The following is a 17,775-nucleotide window of genomic DNA, read 5'->3' on the forward strand; positions in this document are numbered from 1 at the left end:
AGAGTGCGAGTGTGTGTGTTTCTGCCCACAAACCAGTCCATTGGTGTCTGATTTCAGATCCTGAGTCGACTCCCTGGTAAGTAAAATGGCGGGAAGGATGCTTTTTGCAGGGCGCGGGAGGAGGGGCGTGAGGTGCGGGTAAAGAAGGGACTGGAGGGGAGGCGGCGGGTGAGGGGGTCGTAGGCGTCGTGTTGAAGGTGTAGGTGAGAATGCCGCCAGTCGGAAGGCTGGGAGGAGGGCGCGAGCACGCTACTTGCGAGCCGGGTGGCGGGGGGTAGTCGGAAAGGGTGGGGTGAAGTGCTGGAGAAGGGGGCCAGGGAAGAGTTGGGGGAGACGGGAAGAGGAGCTGAGAGGAGAGTGGGGACCGGGGCGGGCGAAATCAGGTGGAGGGGAGGCCTCGCGGGCTGGGGCTTGGGGAGAGCCCCAGAGAACGAACGAGAGAGGAGAGAACAAAACGAGAAGTGGAAGTGGCGGAGGCCGGGTGGGGGGACGGGGCAGGGCGCCGGGGCAGGGGCCCGGGCAGGGAGCGGGGGCCCGGGCGCGCGCCGGAAGGACCTCGGGGCGGCCCTGGGGGCGGCGCCGGGGGCGGAGCGGGCTGGGGCGCGGCTGCATTAAGTGAAGCTCATGGAGACTGTGTGCTCTAGCGCCTTGCGGCGGAGGGAGGCGATGCTCGTGCCCCGCCACACGTCGCTGCTGTCCGGGGAGCTGCAGAGCTGGGGCGAGCCGGAGACGTTGCTGGGGCCGGGGAGGGAGGCGGGCACCATGCCGGGGAAGGCGGGCTGGTAGAGGTGCGACTGCAGCCCCGCGCCGTTGGAGCCCGCCAGGCTGTTGGACAGGCCCATGGAGTTGGGCGGCGGCCCGGCCGCCAGGCTGCACTGGGACAGCGACTGCGCCATAGCTTGCTGCCTGCCCAGAGCCGGCGGCAGCGGCAACTGTGATACGCCCGGCATGGCGGCCGCCGCCCAGCGGGTGTCGTTGGCGTGGAAAGAGCACAGGCTGTCGCCCATAGCGGCGGCGGCGGCGGCGGCGGCTGACGGAAACTGAGGCAGGCCTGGTGTGGGCAGCAGAGTTCCCGGCGCGCGGAACACGTTGGTGGTCTTCTTGCGTTTCTTCCACTTAGCGCGCCGGTTCTGGAACCAGACCTGGAGCGGGCGGGGCGGGAGACACACAGAGCGCTATTAGCGAGCCGGCTGGCCAGGGGGTGGGGCGGGGGCTTGAGCCTGAGAAACCTGCGTCAGACACTGCCCCAGGCGGGACAAGTACCATCTGCCCAAAGTGCCCGTACACTCAGCCAGAGACCGCGGTTCTTCGTCAGCTCGAGACAACCGGAGTCCCTTGCACTCAGCAAGCGCCAACCTCCGGGGTCCTGATAGTGCCCCGGAGCGCTTACACTGGGTGCAAACATACCACCGCGTGCAGTGTTCACCACGCCCCTGCACGCTGGCACATTCTATGCACTGCTTAGAGGCACAAGTCTGCAGGCAGGCATGTGTCAAAATCGGACCCACAGGTGTACAAATGAAGATAAACATGTGTACCCATGTGGCTTAATAGCGTGCCTTATAACACTGATGGGCTATAGAATTTTCAGAAACGCTGGAAATTTGGAAATTGATGAGGGGCTGAGGATGACATAGCCAGTTTCAAAATCGAAAGACAAAGGAAAACCCCTAACGCCACGGATGACAGAGCGGAGAGGTTAATATAGTGATCCTTGTGGGAAAGCGAGCCGCACTGAGCTACGGTGTTGTTTGGGTCGCCACCGTGATTTCTGATTTGTAGCGACTGGTTCTACTGCCACAAGTCTCCATGCCTCATTCTCGAACCCCTCTGAGGGCACCTTTTATCTGAGCTGTGCACATGTGCTGGAACCTGCTGCCAGGGCCCTGAGCCCCACGTCCTTCAAGTCTATTTTCAGAAACTTGCTGAGAACCCCGAATTACAAGGTTTCCAATTCCTCAAGTCACCCCTGTTTGATCTGTTTCATGTATAAACTGAAAACAAATTTTCTGACCGGTACAAATTAGAGGTCAAGTTTAAAGCACACACTAGTAATGAATCAAATTTGATTTTGCTTCAGACCCACATATCTTTCTTTTTAGAGGAGATGTGTTTGATAAAATATACTCCAAATAAAAATAAGCCTCGTACTCGTTTTTTCTTAACAATACCTCTGAATTTCTGAACTTACCAGACAAACTTGACAATTAATGCCATATTCACCACCACAGGGGAAGGAAGAGTTCTTCTGAAAGATACCAGGTAAACTGCCTGACCAAGAGAACTTCCTGTTTCCCCATACTTGAATTTGGGTTGTGTGTGGTTTTTTGTTTTGTTTTGTTTTGTTTTTTAATAATAATTGGCAGTACGCCTACCTGGCAGGCTTGCAGTTTAATACATAGTCAGTTGGAGGTTTAGTGTGCACAAATATAAATCACATAAGACACAACTCAGGTACTGATTGAGTTTCCTCTTAGAATGTGACAAACGTAATTTGACCATATTCATGACCAAAAGGTTATTCATCTGTTAATCCAAGCTATTTAGTGTTTATTCTGCAAGCTAAAAGATCATGAGCATGGATGTACCTGACCTATTCTCAGTAAGCCAGCTATTCACAGAGGCATGTTACACTGTGCAGGTGAAGACCCTCCACGCTTACTAGTGTGAACGGCATTGCACTCTAGACATATTGCCGGCCTTTGAGCTGGCCCTGGCCTTTCTACCGTACCCAAGCCATCACCCATCATTTCATCTTTCTCTGATTTCTACCCCATTTCCCGTGTTTCTGCCTACCCCAATTTCCTGATTGTGTAAAGATGCCGGGTCCCTTACTTGCTAAAGCCCCTAGAGTAGGTGGCACAACGGATTAATGAGACTGCGGGGCCCTTGATAGTAACTGGGATCAATGCCGACGGCGGAGAATTGAGCTGTTTAGCGGCCTGGAGCAGAAAGTAACCCGCAGGAGCCAAGGAAAGCACAGTGAGGAGACCTGTGGCCACAGGTCACTTTGCATTACCCATCCTAGGCTACATTGAGGAGAGGTAGACTGGATGGAGCCCTAGACAGGGAGGATGTCTATGTCCAAACGGTCCCCACATCTCACATTCTGCACTCGGGTATATTTAGAAAGATAGCTATAAAGACCGGTTCCTAACGGCCTGCAAAGTGTCAGTGAATCCCTAAATGTTTGAATATCTTGGGCTGGGCAGTGGGCGAAGAGGGTGGCAGACATCTGGGGGCGGGGGGGGGGGGGGAGGGGAGAGGTTCCGGAGAAGCAGAAGAAAGAAGGGCGGGGGCGGAGGGATTGCCCCTACAGTGGAAAACACAACTGCTAGAAAGGTTTCTGGACCTCAGGCACAGGTGGAAAAGAACAGCTGTTAAAGAACTAAATATGATAGGAATAATCGAAAAATCGTGCTCAATTATGTTTGAGGGTTAGTAGTCAAATGATGGCTACAAAATTTTTTATGTTTCATGGCTTACTGGGGTTGTGAAAAAAATCTGCATGGGGTCTGAGCACCTCCGTTCCAAGCTATGATGCATATGTTTTTAAAATGTGAATGTTTCCACTTGAAAACTAGAGCATGACGGATTAAAATGCAGGCAAAACCTAAGGGAGATTTTGAGAATGCACAGATGACAACTCCAGAAAATATATTAACCGCAGCCACTGGCCAACTTTGTACTCAGTTTGAAATGCAGCTCTTTTCAGAAAATGCTTAATACAACAGTGAGAATCTAATGGAGGTTGGAATTTAAAAATCCACTTTCATGATATCTGCTGTTACAGTAATATAGACATACTGTAAATGTATTTTAAAATATATAGCCCGTTTAATTCCCCACCTATAAATGGCTCAGAAATAGAGAAAGAGAGGGAGAAAGAGAGAATATTACTTTTTTCCCCCTCGAAGCAAACGCTTTATGAAGATCTCATTGGAATCCAGCAAATGATTAATGTGAAGATTTGGGAGGAAATCTGGGGAGCTGTATTAAAGCCGAGATCTCAGGTTCATTTCGATCAGCCAGCCGTGAACTCTGGGCCGAATTCATTACACTTTAATAGTGCTGGGAGAGGAAGAAAATGCAATTTCTCATTCCATTAGAAAACTAGAAAATACTCTCAGCTTGTCCCCCTATTAAGATGTGGCAGGTGACAGGGCCATTCTGGGGGACACGGTCAATGGAATTACAGCACATTATTTTTGTTCGTATAAAATATTGAAAGGCAAGCCTGACTGTGCAGAAGTTATTTCACTGATTTGGTTTTTATGTAAATAAAATATTGAAAGTTAATTAATCCGTGCTAGAGACTAATGATTATGCTTATTATATTGCATTTGATCGCGTAATTTGCATGATTCTCGCATTGCTGCTTAATAAGCCATTCTAGGTTATAAATAATTCTGAAATTGGTTTCTAATAATGGCATGCTATAAAAGGAATGGTTTTATTACACTAGCCAGAAAAGGGGAGCGATATCAGACATGGAATTGGCCTCCATGTGAGTAGAAGTGCTTTAATAAGTACTTAAAAGTGTGATATATACCAGATATAGATAAAAATAAGTATGTTGGATCAGTTAGTCTAGAATTAAAAAAACATCTTTAAAAGCATACAATTGTAATAAATTAAATGTTTAGATCATTTTTAATCAGTGCAGTGGCCCACATACTGAAAAGAATGTGTGGCAATCTGTTAACTATAAAGAAAACTATGAAGTACTCATCATATAAGAACATAAACCAATTACTATTTAATTTGAATTTGGTCAAGGAGCAATGGTACAGTGAATTGTGAAGTAAATACATTTTCCATAAATTATTTTTGCATTACATTACATAATGTTAATCATTTTGAAATGTTAATTAAGAAGGTTATGTTGATCTGATTACTTTTTAAACTATGAAACATTATTTTTAAAAATATTGAAATTGCCATTCTATTAAATTGTTCCTATCAGCAGCCTCAAGCTATTATCTTTTGTTGAACATTATGCTAGAACAATTAAAGTACTTTGTCTTTTTCTTCTTGATTATTCTTTTGTGTACTTTTTGAAAATAACTGTTTCTATTACATAGTTTGTATTTTATTTCATTTACAACTTTTTCTATTAAAAGAACCACTGCCATTAACCTTTGGAAGACCTAATAAAGTTTAATAGACCTCATTTTCTTTTTTCATAAAGTCGGTTGTCCAATTATATTTTATTTGTGATTCTAAGTTCTATTTTAATTTAAACTAATTACCACTATGTCTAGGTTAAGCAACAGCATTTTACTCTTTAAAACAAAAATTATTAGGTAGTATTTCTCTTGAGGGACAAAAAGCAAATTTATGAATTTTGAACCTACAAGATTTTAAGAAGCCAGTATTATCATTAACAGTAATGAAAGTATTGAAATTGTTTATTTCTGGTAAGGTTTGGACCCAGCTTCAGATTTAAAAAGAGGTGGGAAGTAAAAATCTTTTTAAACAATAATATATATCTGCACAATGCAGTTAACACTTTTGGGGTGTTCAATTTCAATGGCCCATGATTCAGGGTTTCCAAAGTCCACTGACGAAACCACCTGGACTTACAATGAGTAAAAATGTTAATCTATGTTCTACCTTGATGATTACTTTATTAATTGACCACTTTAAGTTCCCAGCGATATTCATTTGCTGACTACTTACAGCAGAAGCATATCTGTTTTTCCAGGTTAGACTATTTTTACAATGTCGAAAGCAGACATAAACATTCAACACTGTGATTATGGACACCCTTGTCTCCAACTTCTTAGATCAAATGTAAAGCAACTGGGATCTTTAAACTTAATTTGTTAAAGCAGCTAGAGATGAAATTGACACCCTGGATGACATAGAGAAACTATCATGTTCAAGACAGGAAAGGAAGGTTTTCAGAACCCTGGATAGCTCAAGACTCAGTGAGCGCCTTGGTATTTCACCTAGAGCAGTGGTCCATAAAAGATCTGATATATTGTTTTCATTCTTTTTCAAAAAGCGGGGGGGAAATGAGATTCGCTGAGCTTATACTTTTATTCCTCAATTTTCAGAAAAGTTATAGATGTGATTTTCAAAGTTATATATACTTTACAACTTGGAGGGTGGTTGGCCGAGAACAAGGTATCAGTAACGAATTCGTCTGCTACCTGTCAATCTTTCTTGCGCTAAATGTCCTTTCTTCAGATCGGATATCTACAACAGAAAGCCTTCAGTCCCCCCATCCCCAGTTTCCTTAAGGGGAAAACCAGGGTTCAAAGACTGGGGGATCTTTACAGCCGCTCTCGGCGGCGCTTCGGTAGACCGTCAAAGTTTAAAACCTTTGCAAACCTCAAAGCTCGGGGTTTGTTGTCTTAGAGCTGCTGGAGGGTGATATGCAAGAGAATAAAGCTGCACCGTGAAACTCAGGTATGGATTTTTTGTAAGGTGCCATCATGCCTTATTTCCTCCCTTTTCAAGTTTTCTGTAGAATTGTTGCATTCCCCCCATTTATCCAGACGCTTAACACAAACTCATTAGGGGTAATGAAATACTTGTGAAGAACTCGAGGTGGAGTGGAGGTGCGCGCTCAGCTTAGCCGCCTGGGAGACGCGGAGGCTGGGAGACGCAGAGCTTCCCTTCTCAGGACGAATGAGACGACCTAACAGTAGAACAACGCCGGCTTCGCTTTTGAGGCATTTCTGCAGGAATGTGGCTATACTGGTGGGAGGTGGGAGCCCTGCTTGTCCATGGAACTTATAAGGCAGCCGAAGAGCAGCCCAGGACCCCGACAGGGAAAAGACCCCGCTTGTTTTGCCCAAATCCTCCCGCCTCACCTTGCCTTCTGCCCCGGCGCCCAAGCCCGGCGTACCTGCACTCGGGATTCCGTCAGCCCGATACGCAGCGCCAGCTCCTCTCGCATAAAGATGTCGGGGTAGTGAGTCTTCGCGAAGCTCCTCTCCAACTCGTTGAGCTGCGCCGGGGTGAAGCGCGTCCGGTGGCGCTTCTGCTTCTGTTGGCCCTGCTGCTGGCCGGCTTGGCTGGGGTTCGGGCCTCCTTGGGGCCCCGGCTGTTTGTCCGGGTCCTTTGCGCTCACCGCCAGCGAGGCCGGCGTAGAGCCCACTGTAGTGATGTCCTCCCCGGGCAGCAGAGTGGCTCCCTCGACTGGGTCGGAGTTGGGTGCTAGGTCCCCCGGATGGCCCCCAGGGTCGGAGCCCCCCACGCCCAGCCTACACTTCACCGCCTCCCGGTGGCCCAGAAGCTCGGCAGCATCTTTCATACCTGAGGAGGGAAGGGGATCGGGATCACTACCTTCCTGGCGATGCCAGGAGGGACTATCCTCCCTGCGCGGTCCTCCTTTAGCCCCATCCTTGGCTCCCTCTGCGCCCACGTTCGCCCTATGAAGGAAACTCTCGGGATGCTCAGCTGGGTTCCCCAGAATTTGGACAGCCAAGTTGGAATACCATCTCCCGGCCCTTTCCCCTCTCTCTGCAGCCGGCTCTCGTAGTAAACAGCACATGCTTTCATATCTCCCGCAGTGGAACACTCCCAGTCCCGGCAAAGAAACATGCCTTCGAGTCCCTTTCATGAACCGTACCCCTGATGTCCCAGGAAAGCGAGAGCATATCCTTGGACTGGGGTGGGAGGGGGGAGAAAAGAAAGAAAGAAAATTAAACGATTCCTTGGTTGCTGCCCCACCTGCGCTCAGACAGCTTGGCGAACTCTACCGCCGGCCCTCAGCCGATTCCCTCTCACTTTTGGAAGATGAATAATTCTCCAAGCCTTCCACCCTCTGAAATCAACCCAAATCAGCTCCGCCTCCCCCTCAAATCAGAGAAAGTGTTTGGAAAATGGAGTCACATCCATCACCAAAGATTCCCAAACCGGAAACCCAGAGCCCAGCAACCCAGACAGCATTAAGGAAACTCAAGGAAACTATAGACAGAGCAGTGAATCAAACTTTACAGAATTCAACTTCCTTCCGGAGAAATAAAAGGCGCGTTTCTCTCAGCCATTGGCAATGCCGAGTCCCTTGCAGGCGGGGATGCCTGTGAGGATGAATTTGGCTTTTCTCCTTTCTCAGTGAACACACTTAGCAAATCTGCCTCGATTGCAGCGGCTTCTCGTTTGTGCCAGATTTTTACAAATTCAACCATTCTTAGATGAGGGGTAGAGAATGAGGCAGGGGGAGAGAGCAAAAAAGAGGAGGAAAAAAAATTCCTAATCAAAGCAAACAGGAGGGGAAAAGAGAGAAAGAAAAACACCTCCTAACAAATTAGCTCAGGGTAGATCGCCGTTCAAAAAAAATTAATAATAATAAGGGAGAGGGAAGAAGGGGAAAAAAGGAAAAACAAAAAGTAACAACACTTCCCAAGTCCTCTTTTGGATCTACATATTCCATAGATTTTTTTTTTAAAGACGATGTTAAATCAAATTAAACTTTAATGCAGCACAATTACTTTTAAAGAAATTAGTCCATTTAGGGCGCATTAAGGTAAAATAAGGAACAAATTGACAATTTCCTGCCCAGGCTTCTCCTGGCTGCCCGGGCGAGAGGCGCGCACTCACCTAGCCTGGCGTCCAGGAGGTCGGCGTGAGACAGCATCGCGCACCGCTCCAGGGCGAAAGCTGTTCCCCCCCAAATTTTAGCGGCTTTAAGTTATTTAAAATAGATATAAGCTATAAGCTATACGATATAGATATATATAGATCACCTAAATGAAAGAAAATTCGGTTTGTGGTTAAAAAGGGGGCTTCTTGCATTATAATGTCCTTTAGAGAGACGGGGAGGTGCTTAACAGTTGAATGAACCCGTGAGCAGCTCGGCAAGGGGACCAATCAGGAGGGCAGCCTGCAAATGTCAGCGCCGGGAGAGTCCCCCACTCCGCCCGCCCGCCCGCGCCCGCCCGGAGGAGGCGGTGGCGGCGGCCCTGGCAGCTCCAGCCGCGAGCAGCAGCAAAAGCAGCGGAGGCCGCCTCGGTCTCGCCCTGGGCTTCTGGGCCTGGCTCCCGTAGGTTCCTCCCCGAGATTTTCTCCAGTCACACCTTTCCTTTTCCTTGTCCCTGCTCCCTCCAAAGGTGCAGCTCGGTCTCCTACAGCTAGGATCATCCTACGGCAGAGGCAGTGCTGGGGACGAGCAGGGCTTGACCCCCGCATGACCCGAGAGTCACTTCTGCCCGCGCGCTCTGGGCAACACAGGTCTGCTGCTGGTTCGGGCCTGCCATTACGCAGCATAACCAGGGCACCGCGCAGCCTCTAGACCGCGCGTAAACTCCGCTGCAGCCTAGCAGGCCTGAGCCCAGGGTACAGATACCCTGGCTGGGACTCCGGGCCTAAAGAGTAGCTAGCAGCCCCTCAGCAGGCCTAAAGAGCAAGCAAGCAAACAAACAAACAAAAGAGTCGACTCCCCTTGCGCTTCCAGCGCCCGCAGTCAGAGTCAGGACCCCGCGCACAGTGTAGATCCGTGCACTCCGCACCCTTCCCGCCCGGCTGCCGCTCCTCCACCGGGCCCACGCTTGCATCCTGGCCCGCAACCTGCTCTTTCGGTCAAAGTTTCTAAGTTCAGCTTGGTTCCCAATTCCACTTATGGCTGTAAATAAAGTTAAATGCTCTTTATTTTCTTCTTGAATATGTTAAACTACTTGAACAATTTAAAGTGCTTTTGCACAAGTGAAGCGAACCATCTCTAATGTTCTGATTTTTCAGAGCCAGCCAACAACAAAGTTTAGATTAGTAATATATTTCTAACCAGAGTAATTTTCAAGATCATTAGGCATTTATGTAATTAGTGCCAAATCTATAAGCTTTTATTACGATTATTAGAGTAAAATCAGTATAAATTTGTACTAATTTACTACTGTTTAGACTTGGCTGTCAAGCCCAGAGGTTCTTATTGTAAATGATAACTGAGGAAATTAAGTGCAAAATTCTGTACCATTTCTGATCTGCTCCTAAACAATCCGTTTCAATTGTATTTGTAGCAGAACATAATGCCCTTTTAAAGTTATTTGACTTGTATTTTTATTTGCAACACAAGAAAAATGCCCTCTACCCAGGCACAATGAAAACTGATATTTACTACTCTCAACTTGATTAACATTGATTTTTAATTCGAGAGTGATGCAATTAAGATTATTCATTTAGTGCAAATAAAGCTTCCACAAAAGGGTGGTCCTATGAAGTCTGTTTTAAATAATACCGAGCAAATGGCTTTTTTTGTTCGCCGTCCAATTGACTTACACAAAACATTGGAAATGCTGCCTGAGAGCAGATGCGAGAGGAATGGTGCGTGTGTGTGTGTGTGTGTGTGTGTGTGTGTGTCCTTAGCTGTGTGTGTGACAGGGACCGAACAAGGAGACAAAGGAGGCAGCAAGGCGAACTCTGGGGCAGTTTTGCTTCCTCCTCCTTCTCTCCTGCAGCCTGTTCCCCTCCTCCCATGCACACACAGGAACGCGCGCACACACATGCACACACGCGTGGATGCCGGGCATCAGCCACAACGGTTCCTTCCAAGCTGTGGACACCACTTCCCCGGAAGCTCCGGGTCTGGCCGAGCTTCGGCGGCCGCCTCAACTGATGCCAACACGGCCTGTGTGGGACTGGGGCGCCGGGAATGCGGGTAGCAGCTTGGAAGAGCCCAGGTGGCAGGAGCAAATTCGGAAGCCACGAGGGTGTTCAGCAAACACCTAGTGTCCTTTCGAGAAAGGCTTGCTTGGAAGGGGAATACCTAAACCTAAAGCAAATAAAGTCCCTCCGGTAAAACCTTCCCCTTCCCCGAACGAAACCCGAAATCTAGAAGCTACAGCTCCAGGCGAGCGCAGCAAGAGGCCGGACGGAGGCCTGGGGCGGGGCGGCGTGAGCCCGGGACGTGGCGCCCGAGTGCTCACCCGGGTGCGCGTTTCAGTGGATTCGCGGGGGGGGGGGTGCCCACCTGGGTGGGGCTTGCGGGGGTCCCAAGACCGGAACGCAGGGGCAGAGGTGGGCAGAAGTGTCAGGGGTCCTGGGAGCTGACCCTGCTCCTCCAAACAGGCAAGTCCGTGGAGGCCCGCATTGCCTTGGATGCGCACTCTGGAGGGAGGGAGGAGAGGCCGCGACGTGGGGAAAAAAGAAGGGCGCGGGGCCCCAAGTCCTCTCGTGGTGTGCACACAAACGTTCTTGTCCTTCTCCCACAGCCACTCCCAGAACTGCCGCCGGGCCGTGCGGCGTCCTCTCACACGCACTCGCTCGTATATTCTGTTTTGTTGTATCTTTCAGGTCGATAAATAAATGTGTAATAGTTAATGTGAAGACACATCAGAGTAATAACAATGGGACGAAATCAAAGGATTATCCATCTCTGTTAGTAACCGCTGAATAACAATGTTGCGGCGTGATTGATAGCCCGCTTCATTTTATGACTTTTCTATTGGTCTTGATTTTTATAGCAGTATAAACAAACTAAATCATTTCTTCCAAGACTTCAGAGCATAAGCATCTGGGGTGGTGGGGGGGGGGGGGAGATAAAGGAAAGGGAAAAAAAAAAGAAAGGGAAATCTGAGAATGGGAGGGGGTGACGGGGGGTGGTGTGGGGGCGTCGAGGTGGGGAGGGTGCAAGCTGGAGCCGCAGCCGACTGTCAGGAGCCGGCTGCCAGCAGGCGTGGCGAGGAAAATGACAATAGTCTGGATGTAAAATGCTCGTCCCCGCGCCCGGTTCCCTCTCGGCAGCTCGTTCTGGCCAATGTCTGAATCCACCTGGGCAGCGCCTGAGATGTATTTACCAGAGTTTTATTCCCCGTCATCTTCCCACGTTCCTGGGGCAGCCGGGAAAGTGCCGGTCAGGCCCATTGCTATTGATAATTTAAGGCATTTCCCACATGATCATGGGAACTGAAGTCCCTAACAAGCCGAGGCTTTAGCGCAATGGCCCCCAAATCTTCGGAATGACAAGAATGTCTTCAGAAATCACTTCAAAGCAAAGTAAAAGGATTTTCTATGACGGATCCAGTGATTTTTCCTCAATAAATAGGTTTTAGATTGTTACACACACGTAGAAGTGGAACAAAGGGAACTACCAGAAAATATATTGGTTGCCCCTAATAAAATTTATTTAGACAGTTTACTTCTCATAAAAAATAGAGATTGAATTTTGTACAAGAGCCTGCCAAGGGGCGATGCACAGGGAAATCATTTTTTTCTTCCTCTTCTTTTCCCCTTCTCCTTTTTAACGAAGCACAAAGAGCATCTAAAGGCCACAGAACCCACTCGCGCTGCCGACCAACCCAGCGCCCAGGCCGAGCATGAGAACTTTGTAGTTTTGAGAGAAGTGGGCTTTCTGGGATATATGTATATATATTAAGCCAAAACCTTGATGGCTGATTATGTAAACTACAAGCACAACAGCAAACACATCCGTGTCTTTCCTCCTGCTTTGCCATCCCGGTCCAGAGAAAGATTTAGAAATACAGTGTGGTTGGATCGGGAGGCGAATGGCATGGGAGATCCTGGCAGCAAGTGCCTTAATGATGCGTTTATGCTAATTAGGTTTGTAATTCTGATTTTCTCTCTAATTGTATTTCTGTGTTCATTGTGAATCTTTTGTAGAAACAGAGAGACAGACAGAAAGAATAAAAATGTACACTAGGTGCTCCTGAAGAATTGGGTAGTGTGCCCAGCTCCTGATTGTTTATTCCACTTACAGAAACCTCGGGTGTTTATTAAATGCAACTTTCGGCTGCTTGGGTTGTTTGTAAACCGCTCTCTTTTCTTTGCAGACAGTGGGCTGAAATATGGCGCGTTATTATTCACATTCCTGCTATTAAATGCTGAATTGTAACATTGTTCCCTTTAATGAGGAGCGCCTCCCTCAATAATTAACGATCTCACATTTTCCTATTTTCTTGCCTGATGAAAAGAATCAATTTTAATTCGTGGTAAATTACAGCCATGCTTTTGGGTATTATTTGCTTACAGAAAACAAATCAAGTGACTTGAACAATCCTGTTTACTTTTCCAGATATGCAATAACCCAAAAGCAATGGCAAATCAGATTGCGTTCCTCAGGCCTACCTTGGAACCTCAAAAAGAATAAAGGGTGGGAGCAAATACTCAAGGAAAAAACAGGAAGTTCTCAAGCCCACTAGTGTGAAACAATGGTGATCACCTTCTCCTATATCTTACCCCAGGTGCCATTATAGAAGCTCCCCTAGCCCCCACCCTCAATGCCCCACCCCTGTCCAGAACAGGGGTCAGTGGTCCACATCTCGATACACTGGAGTTTGGGACTGCTTGATGTATGGCTCATTTTAAGGGACTCGATTTGAGAGTGGGGTAAGTGGAAGGAAGGAAATCTGGGAGGGCAGCCAAGTCTCTGGGAAAGGGTGACAGGCACTTCCACACTTCTCTGCATAAAAGAACTCTCTTGAGGTTCCCAGCAAAAGAGACCACAGCCAAAGAGGCTTTGGCTGAGTGCTTCTGCCTGGCCACTGCAAAACCCTTCGGCTCGCCTTCCGCGACGGCTCTCGGGCGCAAAGTGAGCGCCTTTAACTCCTAGCCTCCTGGCTCCTGGCTTGGGTTTAACCCAAATTTACAATCTCCAGGCCTGCTTAGGCCGGAAGCGCGGGGACTCAAGGCAGATCTCAGCCAGGGTCGTCCCTGGGACGTCGCCGCAGGAGCCCAGGGCCACAAAACTCTTTGCAAAAAGGGCCCGGCTGGGGACAGCCCAGGAGCTTAAAGCCAAGGACCCACACTCCAGGCTTCTTTTATTATTATTATTATTATTTTTAAGTTCAGGGAGCTGGGTCTGCTTGTTCGTGACGCGTGTCCTTCCGTGCGAGCTTGTGTGAGCAGTGTGTGTCCGTCCACTGCCTGCTTACCCGAACCTGAGGGATGTGCGGGGAGTGACCGAGCAGCGGAAAACTCGCCCCCAAGAGTCTGATTTCCCACCTTATTTGGAAGCCGCAGGCGATACACGAGCTCAACTTATTTTTTTTTTTTTCTGAAATAAACAGTTCCCATACATTCGAGTTTGCAAACTATAACCACGCAGTCCACCTGCATGACTCTTCTTAGGCGCTGGGGTCTGTCCCTTGCTTATTATTATTTTTTTTTTCTGTCTTTGCTTTCTAAACACTCGCATCCACGGCCCTCAACGCAGAAAGCTCTGCACAAAACAATGACGGATCAGTACCCGCCCCCTGATTCCGTGTCTCCTCTTTTTTTTTTTTTTTTGCCTTTAGCCCTGTAATTTTAATGGCCCCAATTAGCCACACGGAATACAATAAGCGACGTAGAGATTTTATTTGTATGTGTTAAGTTCGCTGCTTTTCTGATTTCTATTTACTCAGGATAAATAATCATATATCAGTTATTCAGTTAGGTGACAAGGCTAGTAATTGGAATAAAAAGAAAAACATCTCATCCTTATCTCTTTCTATAACTAGATATAGCGCTAATAAGACTGCATCAATCTTATCTAGCAAATAAATAAAATAGACAAACAAACAAATTCGCCTCCAACAAGTTAATGCGGTGTATCTGAGTGGAAAGTAGATATTTTCACGCATTCTGGAGATGAGGAGTGACTTTTAATAAAATCACAAGAAAAACAAATGTAATTCTGTAAGCCATTTCTTGGAGCCGCCGGCGCCCGCCCCTCCCCCCTCGCTCCCCGCCTGTCTCCAGCGTCCCAATCTTTTCCTTTTTGTAAGCTGTTAGTCCCAGTTTACGACTGACACCAGGGCTAAGTTTCTCTAGCTACTTTACACTTTGGGGGTGGAGTAGGGGAGGGAGATACAATTCTATAGGCAATGAGCCTTCCTCAAAGAGAATTTTCTCTTCCCCCGTCTTTTCCTTCTTTCGTTATCCTTGTCGGTCTGCTTTTGCTCTTCCTTTCTCCTCTATCCTCACTCCCCCTTTCCCCCCTTCCCTTTATTCTCTTTTCCTCTTTTCTCTTTTTTCTTCTTTCTCTTTTCAGCCTTTTCGTCTCCCCACTCTTCCCTCTCGTTCTCTTTCCGTTCTCCTTCTTTGCCTCTTCGTGTCCCCTTTATTTCGTTTTTTCTCCCCATTTCTCTTTCTTTCCCCCCTTTTCTCTGTTCCTCTTCTTTCTTCTCCCTCCCTCCCTTTCTTTTCTCTCTACACTCCTTCCCTGGCCCCCTCCCCGCAGCCAGAGTGCGGCTAATTCCGGGCGTCTATATTCACTCAATTAGAGAAATCTACAGAGAAGATCGATCTTCCATCTGCAGACATGCCAGCTTAACAAATTAGATTCTTGTTTCGTGCAGGTGATTTGGTGACAGTTGGGGAATTAGAAGTAATAAGTTGTTGTGTTTGAGCCCAGGCCCCCGCCCCCCGCCCGCGCCCCTCCCCGCCCGCAGGCCCCCCGGCCGCGCCCGCCACCCGGGCACCCCCTACCGCCCCCCACCCCCAGCCGGTCCGCGCCCGCCGCCGCCGCCGCATCCCCCGCCGTAATTAGTGCTGCTGCCCTCCATGTGGGCTCGATTAAACCGTGATTTAGCCGAAAGAAATATAATTATGGCTGCAAATAAAATAATCAGCATTGAAGAGCGATTTCCTTAATGAGATGGAGCGGTTGCACGTCACGGAGTAAAGGGGTCTCATTAAGAGGTGGTAATGAGGCTTGGGTGGATGGTGCAGTTACAAAATAGCCCAACTCCTGTGCAGGCCGGGCCCGCCCGCCCGAAGTGGCCGCCGCCGCGCCTTCATGCCGTCGCGCCGTCCCGCGGTCCCTGAGGGGCACCCGGGCCTGTCCCGCCCGGCCCCCAGGGGGCGCAGCGCCAGCCGCGCGGCCTCCTCCCTCCGGCGGTGCAGAGCGGTCGCGCCGGGCCCGGGCGGGGCCGATAGGGGCGGCAGCACCCGGAGTAGGGGCGCCGGCTGCTCCCGGGCAGCGCCCGTCCGCTCCGCGTAGGGAGCCGGGTTTGCACAAACAACTTCGAGGACATTGGCCGACGGAGGAGCAGGTTGCAGCGAGGAGCCCCCGACCGGGGCGGGTGCCGAGGGGCAGGCCAGGGAATCTCAGGGCGCAAGTGGAAACCGGCTCAGGGGGACAGGGGGATGTGAATTCGCCCCGGAAAGAGTCACTACAAACAGGTGCTCAGACGCAGGAGTACGGCGCGGCGAGAGGCATCAGCACGCGGCAAACACTGCGTCTTCACAGGAGCTTAGAGACCTGGCGTGGACGGGCCTTGGGCGTTATTCTCTCCCCGTCGTTTCCCAAACTTTATGAAAGTAGTGAAAAGGCAACGACTCTGTTTTAATCGCCTCGTAGGAAAAAAGTCTTAAATTATTCCAAAGATTTCTTAAATTGGTAGCTCTGACCTTTCAGGCTTATTAGGTTTAGGACAGTTTATGAATTCCTTCCTTATATCAAGGTGTGTACGCATGCACGTTCCCAGTATTGAGATGTGGTGATACCTCACTATTTATTTCTAATTAGATTGTTAACCCTCTCCTTGATTCAGTTTTATCATTTGGAAACATTCTGAGTTGGACAAGGAAACTCACAAGAGCTGACGCACTTTCCCTTATTCATCCGACCAAAAGTTCCTAAGCATCTACTAACGCGCTGGGCGTTGAGTTGGGCCCTGGAGAATGTCAGATGAACAGTGGGGGCTGATCCTTGGCGTAGTGGAGTTTATAATTCAGCATGCACTGCATTGGATTATTTAGCCATGGGGCCTGTGGCCTTTGGCCATTGCACCCTTTGGAAGGCAGAGAAAAACCTGGAAAATAGCTCAATTGATCTTATGTCCTCTGAGCCTCCCACCTTTTCCACCCAGGAATCTGGGATCCTAATGAAGAAAGTAATTTGACAAATCAACTTTCTTAGGTGTTAGGAGTTCATGTAATGCCCTTTATTAGAATGTTCCGATTTTAAAAGAGGAATTCAAGGAGAGGCAAGTTGCCTAGATGAATGATTTCCACATCTTTCTGATGGCAGGGGGAGGCTTGGGAGAGGAGAGTTTGGAGGTAAATCACTACTATCCCAAACTTCTGTTTCCCTAATCAACATGACTAGCTCTGGTGGAAACTCTTGCACTTAAAAGAATTTTTTTTCCCCTTGGGGAGTCACAGATCCCTTTGAGAATGTGATGAAAGCTGTGGCCCTCTTCCCACTAAAATGCATATGTTTGCAAACAACTTCAGGGGGTTCAGGCCCCCCACAAGCCCTAGTTTATTAAAGAGTGGTATCTAGATGAACCTTTAATATTTGTGATTAAGACTTTCAGAGAAGAAATAATGTACAACTCAAGAGGAGTTCTAACAATAAATCTGCATCTAGGGAAGAGGTGAGTCAAGAATCAAAAATAAATTGTCAACCAGTAAGTTGCAAGAAAACAACTGGTGAGAAGATGCGCGCAGTCTAACAAATCTATAACAAATTCATATCTTCCATCTGACCCAAATATAGGTTGATATTAGTACAAACCTATACAAAATTTTTCTATGTAACAGAGACGTGTCAGGAAACCTACTTGGCTGGTGGGCAGCTCTTGCCCCCAGATGCAGGCCGCAGGCAGCTGGCGCTCTGGCTGGGGAGGGCAGCAGCCTCACACGATGGTGCATCATAAATACACGGACCTTTCCCTGGGTGGAAATGCAAGCAAATGTGATTAAAATTCACACACTGGGACCATGGGGAGGGAAGGGTGATTAAAAGTCTGTTTAAGTCCACTAAAGCCCCCAAATCCAGAGCTTAAGCTTGAGCTAATTCTCTTATTCACTCCCCAAAGGAATTTTTCACATTAGGCACTGGAACCAAGCTGTAGAGCTCCCTTCTCCACCCTCCCAAGC

The 17,775-nt window shown here is 48.4% G+C and overlaps 1 protein-coding gene across 1 annotated transcript; it reads right to left on the minus strand.

Annotated features, from left to right (window-relative positions):
* Window positions 1–611: 611 nt before the first annotated feature.
* On the minus strand, window positions 612–8,593 carry OTP (orthopedia homeobox). The gene is made up of 3 exons (XM_047069721.1): window positions 8,557–8,593; window positions 6,860–7,269; window positions 612–1,142 (listed from the first exon to the last, which is right to left on the minus strand). Exons 1-3 carry the CDS (start codon window positions 8,591–8,593, stop codon window positions 612–614), a joined length of 978 nt encoding a protein of 325 aa, XP_046925677.1.
* Between the last annotated feature and the right edge of the window lie 9,182 nt (window positions 8,594–17,775).

The sequence above is a fragment of the Lynx rufus genome, unplaced genomic scaffold (genome assembly GCF_022079265.1).
Source record: "Lynx rufus isolate CCGP_SWC_20201006 ecotype Redwood Valley unplaced genomic scaffold, mLynRuf1.p SCAF_1, whole genome shotgun sequence".
Lineage (NCBI taxonomy): Eukaryota > Metazoa > Chordata > Mammalia > Carnivora > Felidae > Lynx > Lynx rufus.

Excerpts from the sequence above, each read along its gene's own strand:
- OTP (XM_047069721.1), bottom strand. The coding sequence starts at position 8,593 with ATGCTGTCTCACGCCGACCTCCTGGACGCCAGGCTAG. Across the intron at positions 7,270-8,556 it reads CCTCCTGGACGCCAGGCTAG|GTATGAAAGATGCTGCCGAG; the intron begins GTGAGTGCGCGC and ends TTCCCTCCTCAG. Across the intron at positions 1,143-6,859 it reads TGACGGAATCCCGAGTGCAG|GTCTGGTTCCAGAACCGGCG; the intron begins GTACGCCGGGCT and ends CGCCCGCTCCAG.